A 23,933-nucleotide genomic window follows, 5' to 3' on the forward strand; every position below is an offset into this window, starting at 1 on the left:
AACCGTAAGAATCCAGGTAATCATTACTTTCCAGTTTATTGTATTGTACAGTCAGTCACTGGCAGTTCCACTCTGAAGAATGGATAAATGCTCTTTTATACCTTTCTCTTTTCAAGAGTGAATGAGTACATTCCATGCTGTGCTTTATGAGACATGCAACTCTCACAGCAAAGAACATTTTAAGCTCATTTTTTCATTATTTCATCCATCAAAAGTGTTTCTTTTTGTATTGCCTCTGCCGCCAATGATTATTTTAGGGGAATGTTGAATGTAATATATGATGTATGTCCAATATGTCAAACAAAGAATGTACTTAATTTGGGCAGTGCAACAGGTAAGGTTAGAACCCAATAGCAGCGCTGCCTGAATGTGGGAGTCTGTTAGAGGCTTAGGCGGGCTGGTTTGATGCTTGGCTCAGGGCGAGCAACAGTTTCAGGAATTGTTTGGCACGCCAAACAATTGGTAATCCCACTCAGCAACAGATCATGAGGGACGTGGTCAGGTACAGAAAGCTGAGGTAATTACCAATGGGCTGGAGAGCAGACGAGGTCAAAGGCAGGCAGGGTCAATAATGTCGTGGAATGTGAGGGCCAAATGCACAAACCACAAAGGCCAAAAACACTCAAACTCAGCTGTCAAATGTTTTATAAAAAAATCTTCTTGAAGATGCCCAAATAAAGATCTGCAGGAGTCCGAAGTCCAAGAAGCAAAATACTTTATTGCCAGCAATAAGGAGAATAGTTCAGATATGCACAAGGTACAAACCCGAAGGATTCTGACCTACAGTGGTCTGCGTTCTGTCTTTTATACTGTTCACCACACAAAGAAGAAGCAGCTGCCACGACACCTGCACACGAATCACAGGAAAGTCCCAGGAAGCGTGCACATGAGTACCATCATGCCTCTGCTCAATGCTCAACACAGTAGCACTACACAATTGTTGTCACAGCTGTTTCTCTGGTCGTCAGTGCTCTGCTTACATCACAACACCATAGCTGACACATCTGTTTCACAAATCATCACATGTCTGCATAGGAAAAATTACACCACAATAACAAGAAAGCAGTCAGATACTAATTGCTGTAGAGTCTTGCATGTAGGCGAAGAACAATCTGGCGAAGAGTGTGAGGGAGCAGCTTAAGTATAGCACTGATTGTGACTAGTCTCAGGTAGGTGCTACGGTGACTGAACAGGTAGGCGTGACTGAGAGGTGTCGCATGCTGGCTGAGCTGGTGTGGAGATGAGGGAGGGAGTGGCAGCAGGTAAGGAGCTGGCAGACTGTGGCAGGCAGGTATAAAGAAAATTTGGTGGGCAGGTTGCAGCTACACGGTCTTTTAAACATCCTGTCGAGGAATTGCCCAGCTGGTCTGGGGGTTTGAACTCGGACTTCACCTCACCGATCACTACACATTTTTTACACTGTGGCCTGTGCAGTGAAGACATCTGTACAATAATCATAAACTCTTCTCTGCATACTTGTTCAATGAACCACTGTTTCTCATGGACATGGACTTTTTCAGACATTGTAAATGAGAGAGGAGAGGAGAATAAAGTATTAAAAAAATGGATTTGTGAATCCATTGTATGTGCTGTTTGTGTTTACATTCCAGTCATGTTGAAAAGACAGCGGAGCCAGAAGTTTATTTGAGATATTATGTTGATAATACCTGCAGGCCAAAATTTCATATTGATGGGCACAGTTGTTTTTAAATGAGTTACTTCATTTGTTGTATTGACTTGTGTCCTCCAATAAATTACTTACAAATGTGTTTTTTGTAGTTTGGATTTTCTTGAATGAAATGTGGACAATAATTACATGCATGCCTCTTATCTGCTTGTTCCAGACGGGTTTATACAGGCACAGAATGCTCAACAGGAATCAACTGCTGGTTGCAGAACAATTCAGAGGCCTCAGATGCACAACTAAGTGCATCATATTTTAGAAATTGATCATTTGTATTTAAAATCATAATTTTCAGAATAACTATTGAAGTATAATTTCCATGAAATTTATATTAAATGTCCAAATTGTACAGTGCTTGCACAGTACTTAAATACTTAGTTACACTCAACCACTGGTAAACAGAAGTCAGTGCTATAATTTGCAGTAAATTCATAAACCACTATGGCTATCCATATTCAGCTACAACTTTTTTCCTTTTTTTAGAAAAACAAACATGTGTGCTTTATCCTTTATTGACATTTGTCAAACTCTAATTGGAAAATGAGTATATGGGGGGGGGGGGGGGGGGGGGGGTCGTGTGGGTAGCCCAAACTCCAAATGTCTGTTCTCTGGATTTGACCACGTCCTGCCCCCGTAAGAACCGGTGGATGGTAGCCAGGGAAGACACCTTTAATACAAAGCCTGATTCGTACACTTCACCTTCGCAGACCTTCCTCAGCTCTGTCCCAGTGACACATACAGATCCACGGCTGCGCAGTTACCTCTGCGCAGTTCTCACGAGTTGTATGAACTCTGCCGCAGCAGCGCAGCTTTTGGCACTCTCCAATGTGTGTGTTATGAGACGTGTTTTGTAAGGTAGCATTTGTCTGTGGAGCGGACGCGTTGCACAGCATTTCCACTGGCAGTGAGGTGACAACACCACTTCACTTCGGGTCCGGCTTGATTTGAAAAGAATAACCGCTCGTGAGCTCACGCTAGCTGACGCATAATGTTTCCAGCTAGCAGATATTCAAGTAAAGGTACGTAAGCTAGTGGCTAGTAGTAGCTAACATGTTGCGAGCTTGCTGCTCTGGATATAACTAATGTAGTTAATTTCATGTTACCGACAGCTTTGTCAGATGTGGCTACACGATTTATGTTCTTACTACAGCCTACCTAACTTTGTTTTTAGACTCTCTACAAATGCTAGCGTTAGCATTAGCTAAGACAGCCCGGAAAACTCATTTATATTAGCTTCATGCTAAAATGTAGGTTAAAGTTGAACCAACATATAGGTCACCTGAATAGTGCCCTTGTCCTGACTTAAATACCCAGTTTACGCTATTTCTAAAACGTACTAGTGTTGTTAGTAACTTGCCATTGCTCTGAAAGTTATTACAACGTTTTTGTTATCTAAGAAGGATGTTGAATAGCAGCCCCTGACTTTGAATTGAGTTTAGCTGTAACGTTAGCTAGCATGGCAGCTGCTTAGCATTTTCACTGCATTACCTATAAGAGTTTGTTGTTAGTCTCTGCTCTTTGTTTGTTGATGTGTTGTCTTTTCACGAGTCTTATTCCATATTATGACAGGCTCTGCTTTGTCACCTGTCTAAATTGGTACAGTCTTGTGTGTTTTTATGTTATTGTATGTCAAGACTGTTTTACCATTTGAGAACCAGATTAGACTTATCTAAACCAGTGGGGATAACACTGTTTAGATAGTGTACAATCACATCCCCTCCAGTTTGAACTAGTCCTGACTGGGAGTTGTTCTCTCTTTCTTCTAGCCCACAGGTGTATCAGGGCACTGAAGACAGTACAATCAGAGCATGCTGCCCCTCCGCTGTACACAACGCTGAACAGAAGGACATGCTCTTCGGTGTCAACACCCCGCATCACGACACACTACACCATCCACCCTCGAGATAAAGATTCAAGATGGGAAGGTAAGATCATTGTTGGAAATGCTCACACTTCTTTCTGGCCATTTTGGACACTAAGGCTAGACATCCACTGGCACCCTGGAGAGGATTGATCTTGTTGTAACTTGATCTGCCTCGTGTCATGTCTAATCCTGGTTTTGTCCATATTTGCAATCCGTTCTGTACATTGAACAAATGTAACCTGGTGTTATGTAACCGTATTATTCATTATCCAAGTTTTATGTTGTATGTGCACAACTGTCATTTCTGTTGTTTTTACTACACAATAAAGCGCACAGTGCAGATATTTTTTACAAGCCTGCAATAAAATTACTAAAGCTGTTGCAACAACCTACATGATACAACCTGCATTATGCTTTTGATGACTTTAGGGGTTTAACTGCTGATTATTTTCATTGTTGGTTATTTTCTTGGTTAATTGACTAGTTGTTTGGTTTATAAATGTCAGAAAATGGTGAAAAATGTCAACCAGTGTTTCCCAAAAGCCCAAGGTGACATCCTCAAATATCTTGTTTTGTCCACTGCTCAAATATATTCAGTTCACTGTCATAAAGAAGAGAAACCAGAAAATATCATCATTTAAGAAGTGGAAGCAGAAAATTTAGATTTTTCTTTAGAGTACATTGAGTTTTCCCTTCACTATTTAGTAGATGGCTACGTTGCCTAGTTTAGGTAGACTTATGGGGAACATTTTACTTTCATATTGTGAGGAATCAATGTGATCAAGTCCAAAAAAATGGCATCTATTTCTTTCTTAATGTCTTCCTCAGGGGTCGAAATGGAGAGATTTGCCGATGAGGCAGACGTGGTGATAGTAGGTGGGGGTCCTGCCGGTCTTTCGGCAGCCATTCGTCTGAAGCAGCTGGCCAACGAACATGAGAAGGAGCTGCGAGTGTGCCTTGTGGAGAAGGCCTCTCAGATTGGAGCACACACCCTGTCAGGAGCCTGTCTGGAGCCCACTGCCCTCAATGAGCTCTTCCCTGACTGGAAGGAACGAGGGGTGAGTGTCTTCTTCAGCATTTCTTCTTTGTGAGTTTGGTGTGTAGGTTTGGTGTCTACAGAGATACCTTTGTACCATAAACAAGGGTTACATCAGGTACTTCATGTTGTTGCGTAATATATTATGTGACTGTTGTCAGCAATACTAAATATAACATACATACACAGATTGGTATGCAGAGTGTATTCATCAACATTTGCATGCACCTACACTGGGTGGATGTATATGAATATGCATGTAGTTGCTAATGGTAAAAAATGTAGAATTTAATATTCATGCACTGTGTTATGTTATTTAAAACTATTTATACACACAAATCCTGATGAGGTCAATCACTCAACAACACACATTGTGTACCGTGTTTGTGCTCTTACTTCAGGCGCCCCTGAACACTGAGGTGACCGAGGATGTGTTCAACATTTTAACAGAGAAACACAGAATCCCTGTCCCCATGTTGCCAGGTAAAAGCCTGTTTTATTCTAAAAATTATAATAAAAAACGGGATACGCTCTCTCACTTTGTAAGACCAGTGTTGGTCTGACGAGTTGTGAACAAGTTGTGCCCCACAAAGGCTGTTTCATTTATGTTTTAGTGGTTTCAGAGATCAAAATTTCTTTCAGTTACGTGAATATATATATATATATGGTCAAAACTCATAGAATGGTTGTCTAAATGTGTTTAAGCCTGCTTTACACTTGTATTACATTTTTGCAACAGTGACTGGGATATTATATGTTTAAATATATGTTGTTGTTGTTTTCAAAGGAAAATTGTTGCATTCAGATTATGATAGAAATACTGCGTTTTAAGTTAAGCTGTTAATCGTTTTGGCAAGCAAGTATCTTGACATAAAGGAGGAAAAATTACTGCTGCACACTGGTATGTGGCTTTGTACTGAGATCATTAAGTTGATGGATGGTCTCTCAAACTGCTACACCAGCTTTATTACAACTTAATAAAACACTTGACCCTCAGTGGTGCTAATTTTACGTGTGTGTGATCTTTCTGGCTGTCTCCAGGCCTGCCCATGAGGAACCATGGTAACTACATTGTGAGGCTGGGGAACTTTGTGCGCTGGCTGGGGGAGCAGGCCGAGGAGCTTGGAGTGGAGCTGTACCCTGGTTATGCAGCAGCTGAGGTGAGACACACCCTTCTTTTTTCATTTTTACATCTTAATCAATTTATGAGATTGATTATTATTAGTAGGTTCTAGTTTTACCATGTTGATAGTCAATCCAAAACTGATATGATCCACTGTTTCCTGTCCCCTCTCAGGTCCAAGTGTTAACCTTTATTTGTATTGCTTTTGTCAAGGTTTTGTTCCATGAAGATGGAAGTGTGAAGGGAATTGCCACCAATGATGTAGGCATCGGCAAGGATGGCTCGCCAAAGGTATTGTGCGCTGAAACAATGCCATTTAATCATCCTGCTGAAAATTAGAAATGCAGGCCTTACTTTTCGATGTATACACAACCAGCTTGAATACGCCGGGTGCTTTGAAAAGATATAAAGGCCAAATAAACCCAGCAGGAGCACAAGCGCTTATTCTGAGGCATCAGGCACAGACATTTCCATTAACTGGCATCCTTTATTCATAATGGATAGAGAAAAAAAGGAGTGCTTTGCTTCAAAGAAGGAATAAGATTATCCCCGGTGGGCTCATCATCCTTTGAGAAGATGTATTTTATAGTCATATCACAAAACACAGTGGATTATTCAGTCACCTGTTATATGCCATATTCTGCACATGTATTGTACATCAGGACAGTATTGTGTAGGCAGTTTGATGGTTACAACACTTTTAGTACATCTTTTCTTCTCCAATGGGTCAAAGAAGGTAGCATTTGATGTTTTTGAAAGCCCCCCCCCCCCCCCCCCCCCCGTCTGATAATACCAAATGTTGTTACCTTCCCAACCTAACCATCCTCTGTATAATATTCAGTCACTTCTCATTCATGAAATGTATTTATGCATCCTGTTCCTTTCCTGCCTCAGGATGTTTTTGAGAGAGGAATGGAGCTCCATGCCAAAGTCACGTTGTTTGGAGAGGGTTGTCACGGCCACTTGGCCAAGCAGCTCTACAAGCAATTCAACCTGCGTGAGAACTGTGAGCCCCAGACCTACGCCATCGGCCTGAAGGAGGTAAATCACATGTGCCATCCACATCAGGCTAATGCTGTCTGTGGCCTAAATTTACATATATATGGTTTGACTGATGATTCCCAATGAGAAAAGTCCATCCTGTGGGTGCTGTAATGCTTTTCTTCTAAGATTTAAGATATACTTTATTAATCACAGCACACACATGCTACAGGGGGGAGACTGCATTCATGCTATGCTTCATGAAATTATTTTCTCCGCATTTGACCCATCCTGGTAAGTCCTTCCTCTGCGGCAGACCAGTAGCGGTGGGCTGCCAGCCGACAGCGGCGCCCAGGGACCCAGTTCCTTTTTGTCACCATCGATCAGGTGGTGATCTTCTTGCATGTTTTTAGTGGGGTTTTTTATGGAGGATACCCCAGGTGAACACAGGGAGAACATGCAAACTCCACACAGAAAGGCCCCCCCTTAGAGGGCAGCAGGCACAGAAGGCATGGTGGAAGACATGCCCACAGCGCCCCAGGCAAGAATCGAACCCGGGACCTTCTAGCTGTGAGGCAACAGTGTTGCCACTGTGCCTACACTGGGACTCAACACCGTGTCCACAATCTGGTGTAAATTCATCAATTTTAGCTTGGTGTCCACAATCGTGTTTATCTTGGAGGTGAAGGGACAGATTTAAAGGAATCCTCTGCTTGTTGATGACTTCCCCTCTTTTTTTTACATTTTTTAGCTGTGGACCATTGATGAGAAGAAGTGGAGGCCAGGCAGGGTGGAGCATTCTGTGGGCTGGCCCCTGAACAGGAACACATATGGAGGATCCTTCCTGTATCACCTGAATGAAGGAGAGCCGCTGGTGGCCTTGGGCTTTGTGGTGAGTGCCCTTGTATCAGGCGCTGTAACGACGTGTGTGTGTGATTGTTCGGTTTGGTGTGCGCCCTCCTCAGTTCATTCCGCCCTGTGACCCAAACAGCTGCTGTCAGAATATTCTGTTTATGTTAATGTTTATGTGACCTTTTAACCTCAGCTCAGGTTGTGTTGCTGTCCTAAGAATGGCAGCGCAAACAAGAGACCAGAGGGGACATTTAGTTCCACTGGATGGAAGTTAGTGAACTGAAGCTGCCGTCTTTCAAAATAAATGACTGATTTTTTTAAAATCTTCCCTCCTGTACTGAAAACGTACTGAACTGTCAGTTGTACTGTTACGCTCTTACTGTGTGGTACGAACAGATGTGACAGCAGGATGTCATACAGGCAGTAAATAACCACAGGATAATCCCTGATCTTCTGAATAAAGATTTACATTATGACTATATGTTACTCATCCTGCAGGAAAGATAAATAACATTGTTTGCATTTCACAGTGATGTCTGTAGTGAAAATGTCCTGTCAATGATCATAACAAAGAAAGACTCATCTCATTTGCATAAATTCAGAAGCACCACTGACAGCGATTACAGCTTAAATCTTCTCACTTATGCCTCCACCATTCTGCACCGGTGGACTGGGACAGTTGCAGGTCCTCTGGATGTCTCTGACTGTATGAGGGACCTTTGGTGAAATGCTTCCTCCACGGATCATTAATTGAGTTCAGCTGAAGGAAATTAAGCTTTTTGACTGAAGAGCTTAGTAATGTGTCCTCGGTTTGGTTCGATAAACTGTGAATTCCAGTTTTTAGGCACTCTGGAGCAAGGTGGGGTTTTTAAGACCTCTGTACTCAGTTGTCTTGTAGTCTCTATCCTGAGCAGTCTCCAGTTCCTGCCACTAAAACGCATCCAGAAGCTTGATCCTGCTACTTCCATTTCAGCAGACACCACTTTGCATTCGTCTCATAGGTTTATTGCAGTTGCTTTCTTAATGACTCTGAATAAAAAGGCACATTTTCTTCCCTCCCAGGTCGGTCTCGACTACTCCAACCCCTACCTGAGCCCCTTCAGGGAGTTCCAGCGCTGGAAACATCATCCCTTCGTAGCTCCCACGCTGGAGGGAGGCAACAGGATTGCATATGGAGCCAGGGCACTGAACGAGGGAGGGTTACAGGTGTGTGATTATTGCATATTTCTGTTTGGCATAAAAATTGTTTTATGCCATCAAACCATTTTGCTAGGTCATATTAAATAAAACTGACCTAATCTAAATGTCATAATGTTGAGTGAAGCTGTTTTACAGTGCGTAGTTATATTCGTGTCATACAGGGAGGATTGCTGCGTGACTCCCTCACACGAGCCAGTTTCCCCGCAAGGATTGTTTAAATTTACTTTCGTATTTAATTAAAGCCATCAGCAGAAAGCTAAATTTAGAATCTAATTTACTCAGCAAACATAATCAGTGTTGTTACAGCTGAATGACAACAGAAACAAGCTGCTGATTGAATCTGTTTCTTAAAAGGTTTTCACTTACTGATGCATCACTGCGTGTTTGGGTTACTTCATGTGTACATCAAACGCATCTGTAAGTCTTTGACATCGCTAGTTTAATTTGGCTAATCTTTGTTGCTTTCTGGTGCTTCCTCAGCCAGCCCAGCTGTATTATTAATGTGTTTTAATATTGAATATTCAAACACAAAGATAGATAACGTCCTTATGCAACTTTGGTCCCAGATTAGATCATTATTACAAATACGATTAAGTTATTGGTCTAAGATGTTCGAATAACATATGGCACATCTGTTTTTGAGTAGTTGTATTGCTTTAATGGAAACTAATTTATTCACTTACTTAAAATAATGTTTTAATGTTTTAATGTTGCATTTATGTTTAAAAAAAAAAAAAGAAAGAAAGAACGATCACTTTGGGTCTGTGTGGCATCTGCTAGATTTCTCCCTGTGGACATGTCCACCTGGGAGGAGACCCTGTAGCAGGCCAAAAACAGGGTTTAGGGATTATATACCCCACCTGGCTGGAGGACACCACCAATGAGAAAACACCAGACCACATGTTTTCATTTGCAGCCCTTTACTTATGTAACGTCTTCTGATTTTATACGTGATAGTCACTTTGTGGCTGATAATGTCAAGCAGAATTGTGAAGTGTATTTACTTGTGCATTTATCCTGTTTTTGATCAGACCAGAAACCTGGATGAGGTGTTTACATGCCACAGTATCCTGGTTTCTACCAGAGTACTCCAGATAGCACATCCTGCTTTCTCAGAACTGGGTCTAAAGGTCTTATCTGGCAGTCTGAAACTGGGATAAGATGTTTAAATGTGCAAATCAAAATCAGGATACTCCAAAAGCCTGATCATTTCAGGATAGTGCGCATGCAAACGCACGACATACTGATGCCGTGTTTGCTCAGGGTACAGCAGCCAAAGTCTTGAAATCAAGAAAGTTAAAAATGGGCCTCAACTCTGTCCTCTTCTTCTCCAGTCTCTCCCGAAGCTGACTTTCCCTGGAGGGCTTCTGATTGGCTGCAGCCCCGGTTTCATGAACGTCCCGAAGATCAAAGGCACCCACACGGCTATGAAGAGTGGCATGCTGGCTGCTGAAGCCATTTTCCCCAAAGTCACAGCAGAGAGTGTAGACTCAGAGACGACAGGTAGAGAAAGACCTGTGAATGATCGGCCTCGTGCCTCTTTGTGTATTATTCCAGTTACTTTATGGTGTTCATAGCTTGTTAGTGTAGACAGTATAATGTTAACACCAACGCTGCAACATATAAGGTCGAATGTCAGGTAGAAACATTTGTCAGCTATAAAAGTTCAGGCAGTAAACTCTGAGCATGAGTTTTCAAAATAACCTGAGGTCCAGGCGTCAATCACAAACCTGCAGCGTCAGCGAAAATGTCAGCGGGAGCAGTCCGAAGAATGAAGAATCAATCCCAATCAATACAAGGATATGATTTGTAGCACTGCTGACGTCTTTAAGATAATTGATATCATTTTGTTGATTCTCTGTAGCATTATGTCTGTGGTCTGGAGAAGAACAACAACTATTGAACCCAAATGACATCATTACTCCTCGTGCTGCTCGTGTAGTTTTGCTTTGATGTGCCGCGGTTTGAAGTGATCTGCCTCTGACACTTCTGCTGCCACTCTGATTTGATTGAGGTGAATGCATTTTCATTGAAGAGACCGTGAGCATAAGAGTTTTTATAGGGTTCATTTCCACAGGGATTTGTCATTCTTACAAAAATCTTTGTTTTGAGTCAGTTAATCAAGGCTTTGTGCTACAAATGTGCAGAAACAGCAGAGCATAAATGAAATTACAATCCTTGAATTTATGTTTGAATCCTCCCAGGACTCCATATACCTGAGTACTCTGAGAACTTGAAGAATTCATGGGTGTGGAAAGAGCTGTACGCCGTCAGAAACATCAGGCCGTCCTTCCACAATTACTTTGGCCTGTACGGCGGGATGGTCTACACCGGAGTTTTCTACTGGATCCTCAGAGGAAAAGAGCCCTGGACCCTCAAACACTGCGGTGAGCAGAGTCGCTGTACAGCCTGACATTCATTTTGATTTGAATGCTTTTAGATGAACTCTCTCTGTAGCAACGCAGCGCTCAGCTTAACAGAGGAAAGGATGATCAGTTGAGGTGTTATGAGAAAGGTCGTGTTTGGTAGAGCTGCTGCAATGAAGAGAAATAAGCAGCAGTGCACTGGAAAGAACACAAAAGATTTTCAATTTTCTACCGCTTCATTGTAGAGAATGTAGATTTGTGGTGGTAAACATTGGATAAAATGAGTATGGCTTTTGCAGTCAGTCCATGACCTTTGACCTGACTGTATAAAGAACATTACATGTGAGGTGGGGCAGTACAGTTTGTCAGGGTGGTTAGCTGCAGCACAGCGCAATGCCAGCGGTTCTCTGCAGGTGAGGTATGAGGTCATCTTATCTCAGCAGAGAAAATCAACATTTCGTAACCGGCCGTGCTCGCTGTGTCTCAGGGCTTGACGCAAACCAGCTGAAACCGGCCAAAGACTGTACGCCGATTGAATATCCCAAGCCCGACGGCAAGATAAGCTTCGACCTGCTCTCGTCTGTGGCTCTGAGCGGCACCAACCACGAGGGGGACCAGCCACCCCATCTTACCCTGAAGGATGACAGCGTCCCGGTCGCCAGGAACCTGGCCATATACGACGGGCCTGAACAGCGCTTCTGCCCCGCAGGTAACGCCATCGTGGCTTCTGAAGAGCACGGCCGCCACAGTCTGTCAGGGTGCAGATAACAGCTCATCTCGTTCAGAAAGTCAGCTGTCTGTAGCATCTTGCAGCAGTTTCTCCATGCACATGTGGTCACGTGCTCTTAAGTAGCATATTTAACTTTTTATCCTGCAGCATTCAACCTTTGAGCAGCTTGGAATTGAATAGAATTAGAGCTTCCATAATGAATTCAGCTTTCAGGTCATTTTTCAATCATTCTCCAGTTCCAGCATCTCAAGTGTGACTCCCAAAACAAGGATATCTTATAGATTAGGGCTCTCCTAAATGATTATTTTTCTCTCAATTAATCTATCAGTTATTTCTTCGATTATTCGATTAGTTAAACAATTCATTTTTTGCCTAATCTAGCGATTTTTTTGATTTTTTTTTTTTTTTTGGTTTGACGATTATTAAATTACAAGAACACCTCTAAACACTTTCCTTATTTAAATTATTTATTCATTTATATTTGCAAACCCACATCAGTTTGCCTGAAAAACAGACACATAAAGCAGAGTGCACATTGAAATATTAGGACAATGATTTTGAAAAGGCACATTTTTATATTAGTACAGTCACGGACTATACTAAGCAGACCGGTGTTTCCTCAGGACATCACCCTCACCCCCAGTTAAATAGGATCTGGCATACTGTGCTGCATCCGGGGTCTCTGCTGCTACAGTGAGCTCGCCGGAGTGGCGACGGAGTACATACAAAAATAGAAAACACATGTTTATATCTATGGATATTTAGAGCAGCGGAGCCAGTAAAAGTACCTACACAATTGGACTAGATGTTACAGCCTGGTAACATTATGTTAACACACGTTACAGTCAACATTGCAAAACCAACTAATTCATGCTGCTGTCTTACTGTAAATTCACGTTAGTTTGTCCGTTCGTTCATTCGTTAGTTGGATTTACGATTCTCCGGCCTTTTGCTTTCTGTCATCCTTGAGCAGCACACCTGGATGTCGCCGCTTCAGGTGCTCATTCATAGCTGTGGTGCTGCAGTGGTACGCCATCTCAGCTTTGCAAATGCCTCACACGACCAGGTCATTTGTCCTCTCTTTAAAATACGTCCATACTTTTGACTTCTTTGACCGTTTTGTTTTTTTGTTTTTTTTTTGCTGTTTTGTGGTATCACTTCTGCCTTCTTCTCCACCCGAGACATTAGAACGTCGAGACTCCGCCATTTGGTTTTTGAACGTACAGCGTGTTTGCGTAAATTGCACAATCAACGGTATGTTGTACGCGCCGACGTATTTACGTAATCGATTAGGTCGGTTAATCAGGACAGTGCTATTATAGATCAGACGTTGAATCGAGGAAATTATCAGCACATTAATCAATAATGAAAAATGTCATTAGTTGCAGCCCTGAATCTAATCTGGTCCTTGTAATATTGTTCGTTGTGCTCATTAAAACGCTGCAACTGATCATGAGCTAAAGGCCCAAAACCAGAGCATAATCAGCTTGTTATGATAAAAACTTTAACTTGATTGGAGCCTTAAATGATTGATCCATAATCAGGAGCTACTTTTCTGTTGACCCACTAATCATTCACTTATTATTTCAGCTGCCTCAGCTGAGAGCGAGCACCGCTCCAAACAGTCTTTGGCTGCTCAGTCATGACTGCAGGCTGTCAGTGGGAAAAAAAGTAAATAAATAAATAGACGGTCCAGTTTGTGTCCTCACTCCGAGCTCAGTTTGATTTAGAGATTTCTTTTTTAATTGGAGAGTTTCAGGCATTCTCTGCGATAAACAACCAGACTTCAACAAAGGAGTAAACACTAGTTTTTGAATAAACAACACGGCGGTGGGAACATGCTGGTCGTGATGGATTCATTTAGTGAGGAATAGAAGAAGTATTCTGATATCACTGAACTGGAAAACAAACAAAGTCTTAAAAACATTGCAGAAGAAAAATGCTTTAGAAATGAGTTGTAATGATTTTTAGTTCCCTGTGCTTCCACAAGGTCCCCAGATAAATACAAACACACCTGAAAGCCACACCCTTTGTCTGAAACCAACATTTATCATGCAGGTCTGTAACAGAAGTGCTTTTTGTTTTTAATCAGCACTGTGAGGTGAGGGGAGCCTCAGCTTATTGGTTATATTCAGCCTCAGGAACTGGCTGCCTTTGTGTTCTCTGGAAACTCTGAAACTTGATGAAGTGTGTTCAGCAGTCGTGCCGGCGAGGACGCTGAGCGACGCTTGTTTTCTTCACAGGCGTGACATGACAGAGAGCAGGGGGGAGGGGGTGACACTGAAGAGTAATTACTGGGTGAACTTAAGGTCAGCAAGGTTAATCATTTTACAGTTAGCTGTGGCTCAGCATTATTGGCTGGCGAGAATCGTGAAAGCGGTTTTTGATGGAAATTGTAAATGGTGACAAAAGGCAGCAGCAGACTGTGACGTCTGAACCCTTTTACATCCTCCAGACTCTGCAGTCTAAAGCGTAGTTCTGTTAGATTTTATTGAGTGTGTCACCGACAGGCTGCTGTGGCAGCTCACGCAGTTTTAATCACTTTTATGCAGCTTTTGGCAGGAAATGTGTCCACAAGATCCTGTCAAATGATCGGGCTCCAGCAATAAACTTGCGCTTCCTCCCAAAGCCGACGTCACTGTCAGTTTCAGAGCAGCGTTTTGAGGCCAAATCTGATCCACGTTCATACATCTCACCTCCCTTCACCTGTGAATGACGCATCCCGAGCCAGTGAAAGCTGCATTTTCACATTTTGCAGCAGGCTGTTGATTCAAACAGTGGGACGTTCTGAAGCCGACCACCACCTGCTCCGCCGTCTTTCATGGCGATCTTCTGCTGCTGCTGCTGCTTCTTCGCTTAAACCACAGTAGAACTTTTTAAAACCAGGGGATGTGTTTGGCACTGCTGCTGAAGAATTTTCAACACGGTTTTCTTTCAGGTTTTATCGCTGTTATCGCTCTTTGGTAACACTTGTTAAAGAAATGGCAAGTTTTGCATAATCAAACCAGTAAAACTGCACAGAAGGCATGTTTTATGATACTTTGTGAGATAAAATAGAGACATATTTGACTAGACTGTGAACTTTTCAGTGTTATAAAGATGTGTTGCTCAAGATAAAAATGGTGTAACAATACAAGCAGGTCTGCAACATGACATCGCCTATGTTCATCCTCACAGAATCAATGAACTAACTCCCATGTGCCTGTTTCTTTAATTCATTTACTTTTGTCTCTGCTAACCCTCCCAGGTGTGTACGAGTATGTCCCCTTGGAAACTGGAGATGGGATGAGACTGCAGATAAACGCTCAAAACTGTGTCCACTGTAAGACCTGTGATATCAAGGACCCGAGCCAGAACATCAACTGGGTTGTGCCTGAAGGCGGCGGTGGACCAGCCTACAATGGAATGTGAACATGTCTCCTCCTTTTTTTTTACCTTTTGTCTTGAAAAAAAAACTGTAAATGCATTCAGGGTGACAGTATTTGCCAGCGAATGGCAAACGTGCCTAAAATATGGATCTTAAAATAACTACATAGATGTTTTTGAGGGTGTAACATAAAATCTGTAAAAAGCAATTATGTTAGAAATAAAATGGCGTTATCATAGAGATCGAGCCTTAATTTATACAGTGGTGTGTTAAAGGTGGGGTGAGTCATTCTGGTGAAAGACTGACAGCCAAACGAATACACGCCTCCTTTCGGTGCTCCTTCGACTAACACGCAGAGAGGGCGAGGTGGGGGACCAGCCCCCTGCTGCTAAAGCTAACATCACAACAACAGCACACCTCTGCACACTTCAAAGTGAGCTGAATGTCCGTGAGCGAGTAACTTAACATCAGCTGACACACGTCACCAACATTACGTTAGCACAATGTAGCAACGCTCATGTTAGCCACTTACCACCAAATCTCAGGTCTATCCGTGCGTGAAAGCCTCACCGACTTTAACGCGCTATGTTAACATGTCCTGTGCTCGAGCGCCACCTGATGCTGATTGGCTGGATTAGCTTTGCGTGGCTTGGTCCAAACCACTTTGGTATTCCACATGCAGAGCAGACCGCTAGTTAACTGTGTGACATTCGCTGAATTTGACCAAAAGTGTCTTGGATTAAAATGACTGACCACACCTTTAATTTAAAATGTGGTACGGAGATATGAACCCCATGCAAAACACAGGACACAAGTTAAAATAAGAAGCCACTGTTAGCCGTTCTGTAGTTAGTGCATCACTTCGATAACATCCACAATATGGGCATTTTAAACAGCGGCTCTTATGTTTGTGTTGTACTGAAAAGTGCTTTCTCAGCTGTAATAGTTAGTATATTTCGTCTGTAACTGAACAAGCAAACAAGCTGCTCTCGAAGCTTTATTTCAGTATTATTGCAGGTATATTCTGACAGCATCTGATCTGCAGTTTGTACATAACATGATGGTATCACAGTAATGAGTAAAGAACACTTAACTGTTATCCTCTTATTGACGTCTGTAGAAAACAAATAAAAAGATGTGACTGAGGGCACTGAACTGTCATCTCTACCATGAAAACACACACACACACCGCTTTGCTTTGCTTTGCTGAAGTACTTCAAAACTCCAGAATAAAGAGCACATTAACCCGTTTTTTTCGGAGCAGTGGGGTCAGCCATGCATCAGACTAACGCTGAAACTATCCGTTACAGTGAAGACGGGTCAGAGCTCACAACAGTTAAAGAAACACAGACGACCTGCCAACTGAAAATACTGGACGTACACTTTCACCTTGTTACAGTCTCCTGGTCTGAGTGAAGCTTCCCACGGAGAGATGGATTCTTGTTAACAACATCGATCAATACTTGAAGTCACTGCGTCGTGGTGTGAAACGTTCACGCGAACATTTTGGCGTAGATTTTCTTTTCTTTCTCCTTCTCCTCCTGGATCTTAAGCTGGACTCGCTTCATCTCGTTACTGATGGCTGTCAAGAGGAAAACACTTTGAATTAGCTCAATGAATCGACCGCGCTTATGTCTCATTTCAGCTGGATGCTGTTTCACCAGCGCTGTCGTTTCTGAGGCCCACTCTGACACATTTTGTCAGTCTCTCTGCAAACTGAAATTTCACTTTAAAAGACGTTCTGCTCCTGAAGGCACCGTGGCGAGCAGGAAGCGCACTGATAGCTCTTATCTCCTCGCCCAGCAGCCAATAAACCGATGCTTAGAATATCAAAAAGAGAGGAGCTCGAGATTTGCAGGGGGGCCAGTGCCACCCAGTGCACTCAAGCCTTTATGTGCAGGGGGATGTATGTTCCCCTAAACATCCAAAGGAGGTGGAATGACAAAAAACACGTCATGTAAAGAAATTCCTTTGCAGCTTTTGAACCAGTCTTAGGAGAGTTTATATCTGTTAATGGCAAATGCTTCTTAAAGGATGTCCCAGTGAGTGCTTTGATCAGTGTGAATTAGACGTTTTTGAAAGACTAAAATGTCTGAAAACACTAGATAGCGCGTGGCTGTGGATAATTTTCTCATTGGTCACACGTAAAGTAGCTGGATGAATTTAAAAAACTGGGACAGAAACTTTAAAGCGTCCCTCTCAGCCGGTCACATCAGATTTCTTCTGAGGGAGCTTTAGCGGGACAGCGCGGGGATCACAAACTAATCACAGTTTAGGAGGTTAATGCGGCCATTTTCTTCCTAAAATTTACTGTCCCCACACTCTTGATTTTAAGGTGAGATCGCAGGATATGACCTATGACTGCACTCTGCTCCCTGTGTGAAAACCAGAGTAGTAAAAAGAAAAGAGTCGTCAAACTAATCGAATCTTTTCTGTCCTGCAGCTGACCTTTCATGAATAACACATTGCTGCTGAATTCTCCCTAGACAGTCCAATTAGGAGGAACAACAAACACAGGGGGGATAAACAACTTGTTCCTGTAGTCTTGGACTGTTTTCCTTCATGAGCTTGCATGCCAAGTTTGAATACTGCATGTTAATATGCACGAAATGTTAAATAAACTTAATATGCAAATGTGGGAGATGAAGGACAATATGGGTGGCTTGTCTTGGCACGAGGTAAAGGCTGAGCAAACAAACAATCCCCACCTTTGTCTTCTGGAGCTACTCCCTGAGCTTTCTTCAGATCATTCTGGAAAACGACAAGAGCAGAAAACCATTTGGTGAGTCAAACTGAATGCAGACAGCATCTCCAAAGCCAGTGCACCTGGAGTTTATCTGGTACAAACTTGGACATGTACGCATGAGCTCAGCTACTTCCATCAGCCAAAAGCTGAAGTACAAAACATCGTTTGATTCTCATTCATCCAAACTATTCAGTCCTGCAGACAGATTTCGTCCTGTTGCTCTGTACCGTATCTCATTCAAAAGGCTCTCAGTCTTTGATATTTCCATTTTCCAGCAGCTACTTTAAAGAGAGTGGTGCTTGTGTGGATGTTACCATGGCTTTGCTGTACTCTTTTAACCCCTGCCAGGCCTGGGCCCTCCGGAAAAGTGCCTTAGTGTTCGCTTGGTCGAGCTCTAGAGCCTGTAAGACACAACAGAAACACACATTAGAAATGGAGTTCAGCTTTATTAGCTGTCAGGGGTGGAGGTGCAGATGTCCTCATGTAGTTCTCAGCACAGCTCAGATTCTTAGCATCAGCACACGTGCTGTCAAACAGCTCTACGTCATGCAGAAGCAGCACAGAGACAGACTGTTTACCTCATTGCAGCTGTCCAGAGCGTCCTGCCACAGCTGCATCTTCAGCTTGCACGCTGCTGTGTTGAGGAAGCAGCTGAGGGCCGTGGGCTCCAGCTTCTTCTGCACCTCCTCCTCCAGCTGCTCTCCACCCACCTCCAAGTACCTGCAAAAGGAGCAAAAGGCTGATGGGTCCTGATAGAACTGGATCACGATGAGCAACGATTGGCATCGCAGAGAAAATGCGGTGCGAGCGCTGCCAAGTCTGAACTGACTCACAGGTGAAACTGCAGGGGAGCGTTTGGTCATCGCAGTGGAGGAATGCTGCTCCGTTCAAGTCACAAAATGCTGTAAGTACTGCTTATAAAACCTGCAATTTGTCATCACTGCCTCTTCACCAACACTGGTCGGCTATATTTTTGAGTGTTATCTGTGGTTACTGGATACATATTGGATACATATTTTTCTTTGTGTCAACAAATCCCAGGAAACCATCACTGAATTCATCCAACAAGTAAGCACATTCTGTGAGGCCAAAGCCTGATGTACCCTCATCCTCTGCACCATGGCCCTCCACTGAAGGACACACCACCACCCTTTTAACTCTCTTGACAATGACTGATACATATTAAACCGCAGCTGAAAATCCGCCCCTCTGTGATGTGGCGGGGCGCTCTGTCCTGCTGGGGAAGGCTATTGCAATGGGAGGCTGTGCTGCAATGTTTAGGTGGGTATCAAAGTAACATCCGCATGAATGCAAGGACCAGTGGTTTCCCAGCAGAACGCTGCGTGGTAATGACAAGATCAGATGACTCCCTTCACCTGCCAGTGGGTTTAATGTTGCGTCTGATCGGTGTCTTTAAAAAGAGTCACGTCTTCAGTAGTAACAAAAAAATGGGTTTGGGCCTGATTTCCTGGTACCCTTGTCATTTCAATGCATTCACTATTAGCTAGTAGCTGTGAAGAATGAATGCTAGCCAGGTTATTTTCAAGCAGTAAATCTCCATAAAGTGCCCCGACAATGTACTTTTTAAAGTGTACATGTCTGAAGATGAGGCTCATACACAGCAGATGGGCCCTGAGCACAAGAGCCACAAAGTTGCTTATCTGATGCTGGGTGTAATGTAGATTATCTTGGATCTTTTATTTTAATTGGGTGGCTGCTTCAAAAGCGTGCTTCTCAGATTCTCTCCAGCATTAAATGAAGGTGACTGTGACTGAAAGCAAAGCTTACCTCAAAGCTTTGATGTACTTGTTGACTGCGGCTTTCCAGTCTTGATTCTTAAAAAGACTGTTTCCAATATTCTTCACGTCCTCAGCAACAGACAGAACTTTGTCGACCTGAAAGCAAACGCAGGAGAAAATGACTCAAGACTTCAATTCCATTCCCTTCAAACAGTCCTGATTCCACAACAGCTGTGTTACACCTAAATATAAACAGAGCGCAATCATTTTCAAATGAACTGTGTTTACTGACAGCGGTTTACAAAGTGTTCCCATGTAGTGATTTCCTTTATTCAATCGTGTGCTCACAAAGCGGTGAACCTCGCTCCATCCTTGCTCGTGAGCGCCTGAGCCTTTCGACGATGCCCCAGCTTGTTTGGGTTGTGTTGCTGACATTAAACTTAACTGTTCAGACAGTCAGAATGGTTGTAAATGGAAAGTTTAGCCAGACAGTCTAAACAATTTATTTCACTGAGCACACACAAAATACTGGTAATAATTCTAATCCAAGCCCTCGAATTTGTTCCGGAGCAGTTTTAAGATGAAAGACTTCACCGACACTTACATCTTTAAAGTCGATGTCAGAGTCCTCGGGGAAGTCTGGGTGGGTGTCCCCTGATCCATCAGCTGGTGCAAAGCCCCAGCTGTCCCCGTCCTTATGCTCCCCACAGTCTGCTATGACACAGGGCTGCAAAGGTAGACGTTAGCAGAACTTTAAGATAGAAATATGCCATTTATATAAAATTTCCACCAGTCAGATTCACATCTACTAATACAGCTTTAATAGCAATACATGCTTGGGAGTCGGGTTCAAGAACTTAAAATGTTTGTTATTGGGGTTAGCACTGTTTAAAGGAGCCAACCTATTAACACGATTAGCTGCAAAGAGCTAAAGACAATTTTCCTTCATATTCAACTGGGACCTTTCATAATCTCATTAAGTAAAACACTCACACATATTAATCAATTCTGGGAGCATTTGAGAGAATTGTGTCTATAAACATAAACAAGTCAAGATGTAAAAGTCGGTGCCACCTGCGTTAAATTGTGAATGTATTATTCTGGAATTAAATGGCACAAATTTCAAACATTTACCTTGACAGGGGCGTCCTCCTTGGTGTCAATGGCCTCCAGCATTTTTACCACTCCCATCCCTTTCAACACCTGTCCGAAGACGACGTGTTTCCCATCTAAGTGTGGCGTGGGCACAGTAGTGATGAAGAACTGTGAGCCATTGGTGCCGGGTCCCGCGTTGGCCATGCTTAGCAGCCCCACTCTGTCATGCTGCGTGGAGAAGGAGATAAGTTAGCAACAGACAAAAGATGGCACAGCTCGCACACAGAAACAGGAAAAATATCTTCATGTAGACATGAGAATATTTCAGTGTTATTCAAAGGACTTTATATTCTCTGCCTTTTTAAACGAACACTGTACTGGGCAAGAATGCCATGGTCTCCTCAATTTAGCTAAAAATAGTGAGTACACACAATGTGGGGAAACATGAAGGATGAAGAAACCCCTTTAACCCAGACGATGAGGACTGGTGTTGAACAGTTTACCATGTAGTGGAAGTTTTCGTCCTCAAACTTCTCCCCGTAGATGCTCTCACCCCCGGTGCCATTATGGTTGGAGAAGTCACCTCCTTGGATCATGAACTTCTTGATGACTGCCAAAAACAAATGTACAGCCACATTACTCAGCAGATCAACCAGACTGAGAGTCAATAGTCCTTTAGGCTCCCCAATTTAAAAGATAATTAACCAAAGGCTCAATTGGCCTACACAAATCTAGATCCGCTGCCCCATGACTGTTGAAAACCACGTCTGTCTGTCTGTTGGGATAATTTTTTAGATATTTACGTTGTATATTTCAATTGTTAATGTGTCTACAAGTAATTTCCATGACTGTGTCACAGTCCTAATTATCTGCCTTTTGACGTCCCAATCCATTTAATTAACGGGGAAATCCATTTCCCATCCTCTTCCTCACCCTTTAAAGAAATTAGCCAAGCATGTAGTTCTATTTATCACAGATTATGGTGAACTGACTCGTTAAATAGCTGGTATTTCAGTATCCAAGCGCCCACAAATGCCTCACTGCACTGGATGCCCTTTCAGCTACATCTACAGGTGTGTGCACGCTAAAGCCTCAAGGTGTCCTTCCAAACTGAAATGTCACATTATATGCAGATGTGAGGGTGGTTTACTTCTGTGGAACGGGCATCCTTTGAAGTGCAGCAGCTTCCCGGTCGATTTGCCAGTGCCTTTCTCTCCGGTGCAGAGCGCCCGGAAGTTTTCGGCCGTCTTGGGGGTGATGTCAGCAAACAGCTCAAAGACTATCCGGCCAGCTATGGACAGAAAGCAGTTCAGTGGCAAGTTTAGTCACTGAGTGTGGAACTAGTTACTACATACTTTCAATACATTACTGCTATATTATTGACCATTACTGTTATCTTTGTTAGAATAAAGAGGAGCAGGATGTTGAGATATTTAGGAAGCATTACAAATACCATGACACAACTGCATCTACTCAACAAAACAGGCCTCATCATGCTGCAGTAAAATATCATACCTTTCATTTTTTTGTTGCAGGCAGTTAAACTGTCAGTTAATCACTAATAGTAAATGATCTACACATGTGATTGACAAATACTGACTGCTATAATCTGTATTACTGTGGTATAACAGCAAGGCTCAGGCTGAGGTCCAAGTCTTACTGGACAACACAACCACACGTGGTTCATGCACTCACAGGACGAGACAAGCTCCCTAAATAATCATTTATCTGACATAAAGCTAGCTCACATTTAACATTACCGAGCTCCTAATGCCGTTGTTTTACAAACTGGCTTATCTGCAAATTGTAACTGATCTGACAATAGCTATGCTCACTGAATCAGTCTCTAGAAGTGATTAGAAAGAGCCAGAATTGTGCTAAGCTAACGAGGCTAACGTTTAAACTAGCTCTTAAAAATATGTTAGCTGACGTTAAAATCAAAATGTCCTGACCTCTTTCACCACCAATGTCTACGTCGAAGAAAACGCGAGGGTTTTCAGGGTTTGAAGGCTTGTCAGACGGTGTTGGGTGAGACATATTGAGGACAAGGCGGTTTAAGACACTTGTTTCGGCTAACCCGCTAGACCCGGCCGGCGTACTAGAGCAAATTTAACGAAGAAGAATGAACTCAAGAACTTCCGATTGCCGAATTTCAAAATAAAACTACTCCGTTAGAATATATTGAAGAATTTAGTATTTAGAGGCAATCAAATAAAAACTGACTGATCGTGCGTTTGAATCTCAAATCTAATTAGACAAGAACATATACATTATATAATTATCCCACAAACGTTCTTTTAACAGCATTTATCCTTTTGCGTAATTTTACGCATATGACTGTGTGCTTCAGTAACACTTCCGGTCTTGCAAAATAAAATTCACACGCACTTGTTCAAATGGATACAATCCATTATGTTGCACCATTTAATTTTTATATTATAAGATCAATATAGATATAGATATAGATCACTGCACAGTACATTTTCTAGAAAATCAATAGAGCAACTGTGGATGAAATAACCAGGCAGAAAATGCTTGTTTTTGGTTATTCAGTGAATTTATTGCTTGACAAACTGATTATAACTTAGAATCTTGATTGATTGTTATTTGATTGGTAACCTTGATGTGTTTCTTGCCCTGCAAGCTATTCTAAAAACTGTTCGTGCCATGAACTCTGGAGATAGTCCATTTCAAATAGGACTTTGAAAAGAGTTTGTCCCACGCCATCCTGTTAGATGTTGTAAAGCTTCTTTGTGTTAATCAAGGGCAAACATTCAGACAAGTGGCGCAACATGAATCTGAAGGGTTGTGAAATGTTTGTGAGACTAGAAAAGCAGATGAGAATATTAATGCTGTAAAATGTGATTTCTGTCTTCTAATTTTTGCTTTTTTACTTAAATAGTGAATAGTTCTACATCATCAGGCCTCAGATAAGGAGGAAAAAAACATACAACATAAATGCTGTATATTCACTGGAGGACATTGCTTGGTTTTAGGGGCTTCAAGCCTAAAAGTTAGACCTATGGGGAAAAACTGATTAAGCTGTTCATAACTGGGGATTCAAAGATCTCTGAGCTAACAACAACACCAGCCAGTGCTGGTTTACAAAGCTTTTAACTTTTGCACTCAGGCTGTCTTGTAAATACATAA

At 42.5% G+C, this 23,933-nt stretch overlaps 2 protein-coding genes across 2 annotated transcripts; one reads left to right on the plus strand and one right to left on the minus strand.

The window, feature by feature from the left end:
* Positions 1-2,463: 2,463 nt before the first annotated feature.
* etfdh (electron transfer flavoprotein dehydrogenase) lies at positions 2,464-16,352 on the plus strand. Its single transcript, XM_070962061.1, has 13 exons — positions 2,464-2,703; positions 3,451-3,609; positions 4,377-4,606; positions 4,986-5,067; positions 5,626-5,744; positions 5,921-5,998; positions 6,602-6,748; positions 7,440-7,580; positions 8,603-8,746; positions 10,075-10,243; positions 10,945-11,127; positions 11,594-11,815; positions 15,084-16,352. The coding sequence occupies exons 1-13, from the start codon at positions 2,673-2,675 to the stop codon at positions 15,245-15,247; spliced, it is 1,869 nt and encodes a 622-aa protein (XP_070818162.1). The 5' UTR covers positions 2,464-2,672; the 3' UTR covers positions 15,248-16,352.
* On the minus strand, positions 16,311-22,882 carry ppid (peptidylprolyl isomerase D). The gene is made up of 10 exons (XM_070962063.1): positions 22,736-22,882; positions 21,934-22,074; positions 21,287-21,393; positions 20,823-21,011; positions 20,293-20,415; positions 19,738-19,844; positions 18,528-18,669; positions 18,264-18,350; positions 17,912-17,954; positions 16,311-16,785 (listed from the first exon to the last, which is right to left on the minus strand). Exons 1-10 carry the CDS (start codon positions 22,818-22,820, stop codon positions 16,697-16,699), a joined length of 1,113 nt encoding a protein of 370 aa, XP_070818164.1. The 5' UTR covers positions 22,821-22,882; the 3' UTR covers positions 16,311-16,696.
* Positions 22,883-23,933: the final 1,051 nt, after the last annotated feature.

This window comes from Chaetodon trifascialis, chromosome 5, assembly GCF_039877785.1.
Source record: "Chaetodon trifascialis isolate fChaTrf1 chromosome 5, fChaTrf1.hap1, whole genome shotgun sequence".
Taxonomy (NCBI): Eukaryota; Metazoa; Chordata; class Actinopteri; order Chaetodontiformes; family Chaetodontidae; genus Chaetodon; species Chaetodon trifascialis.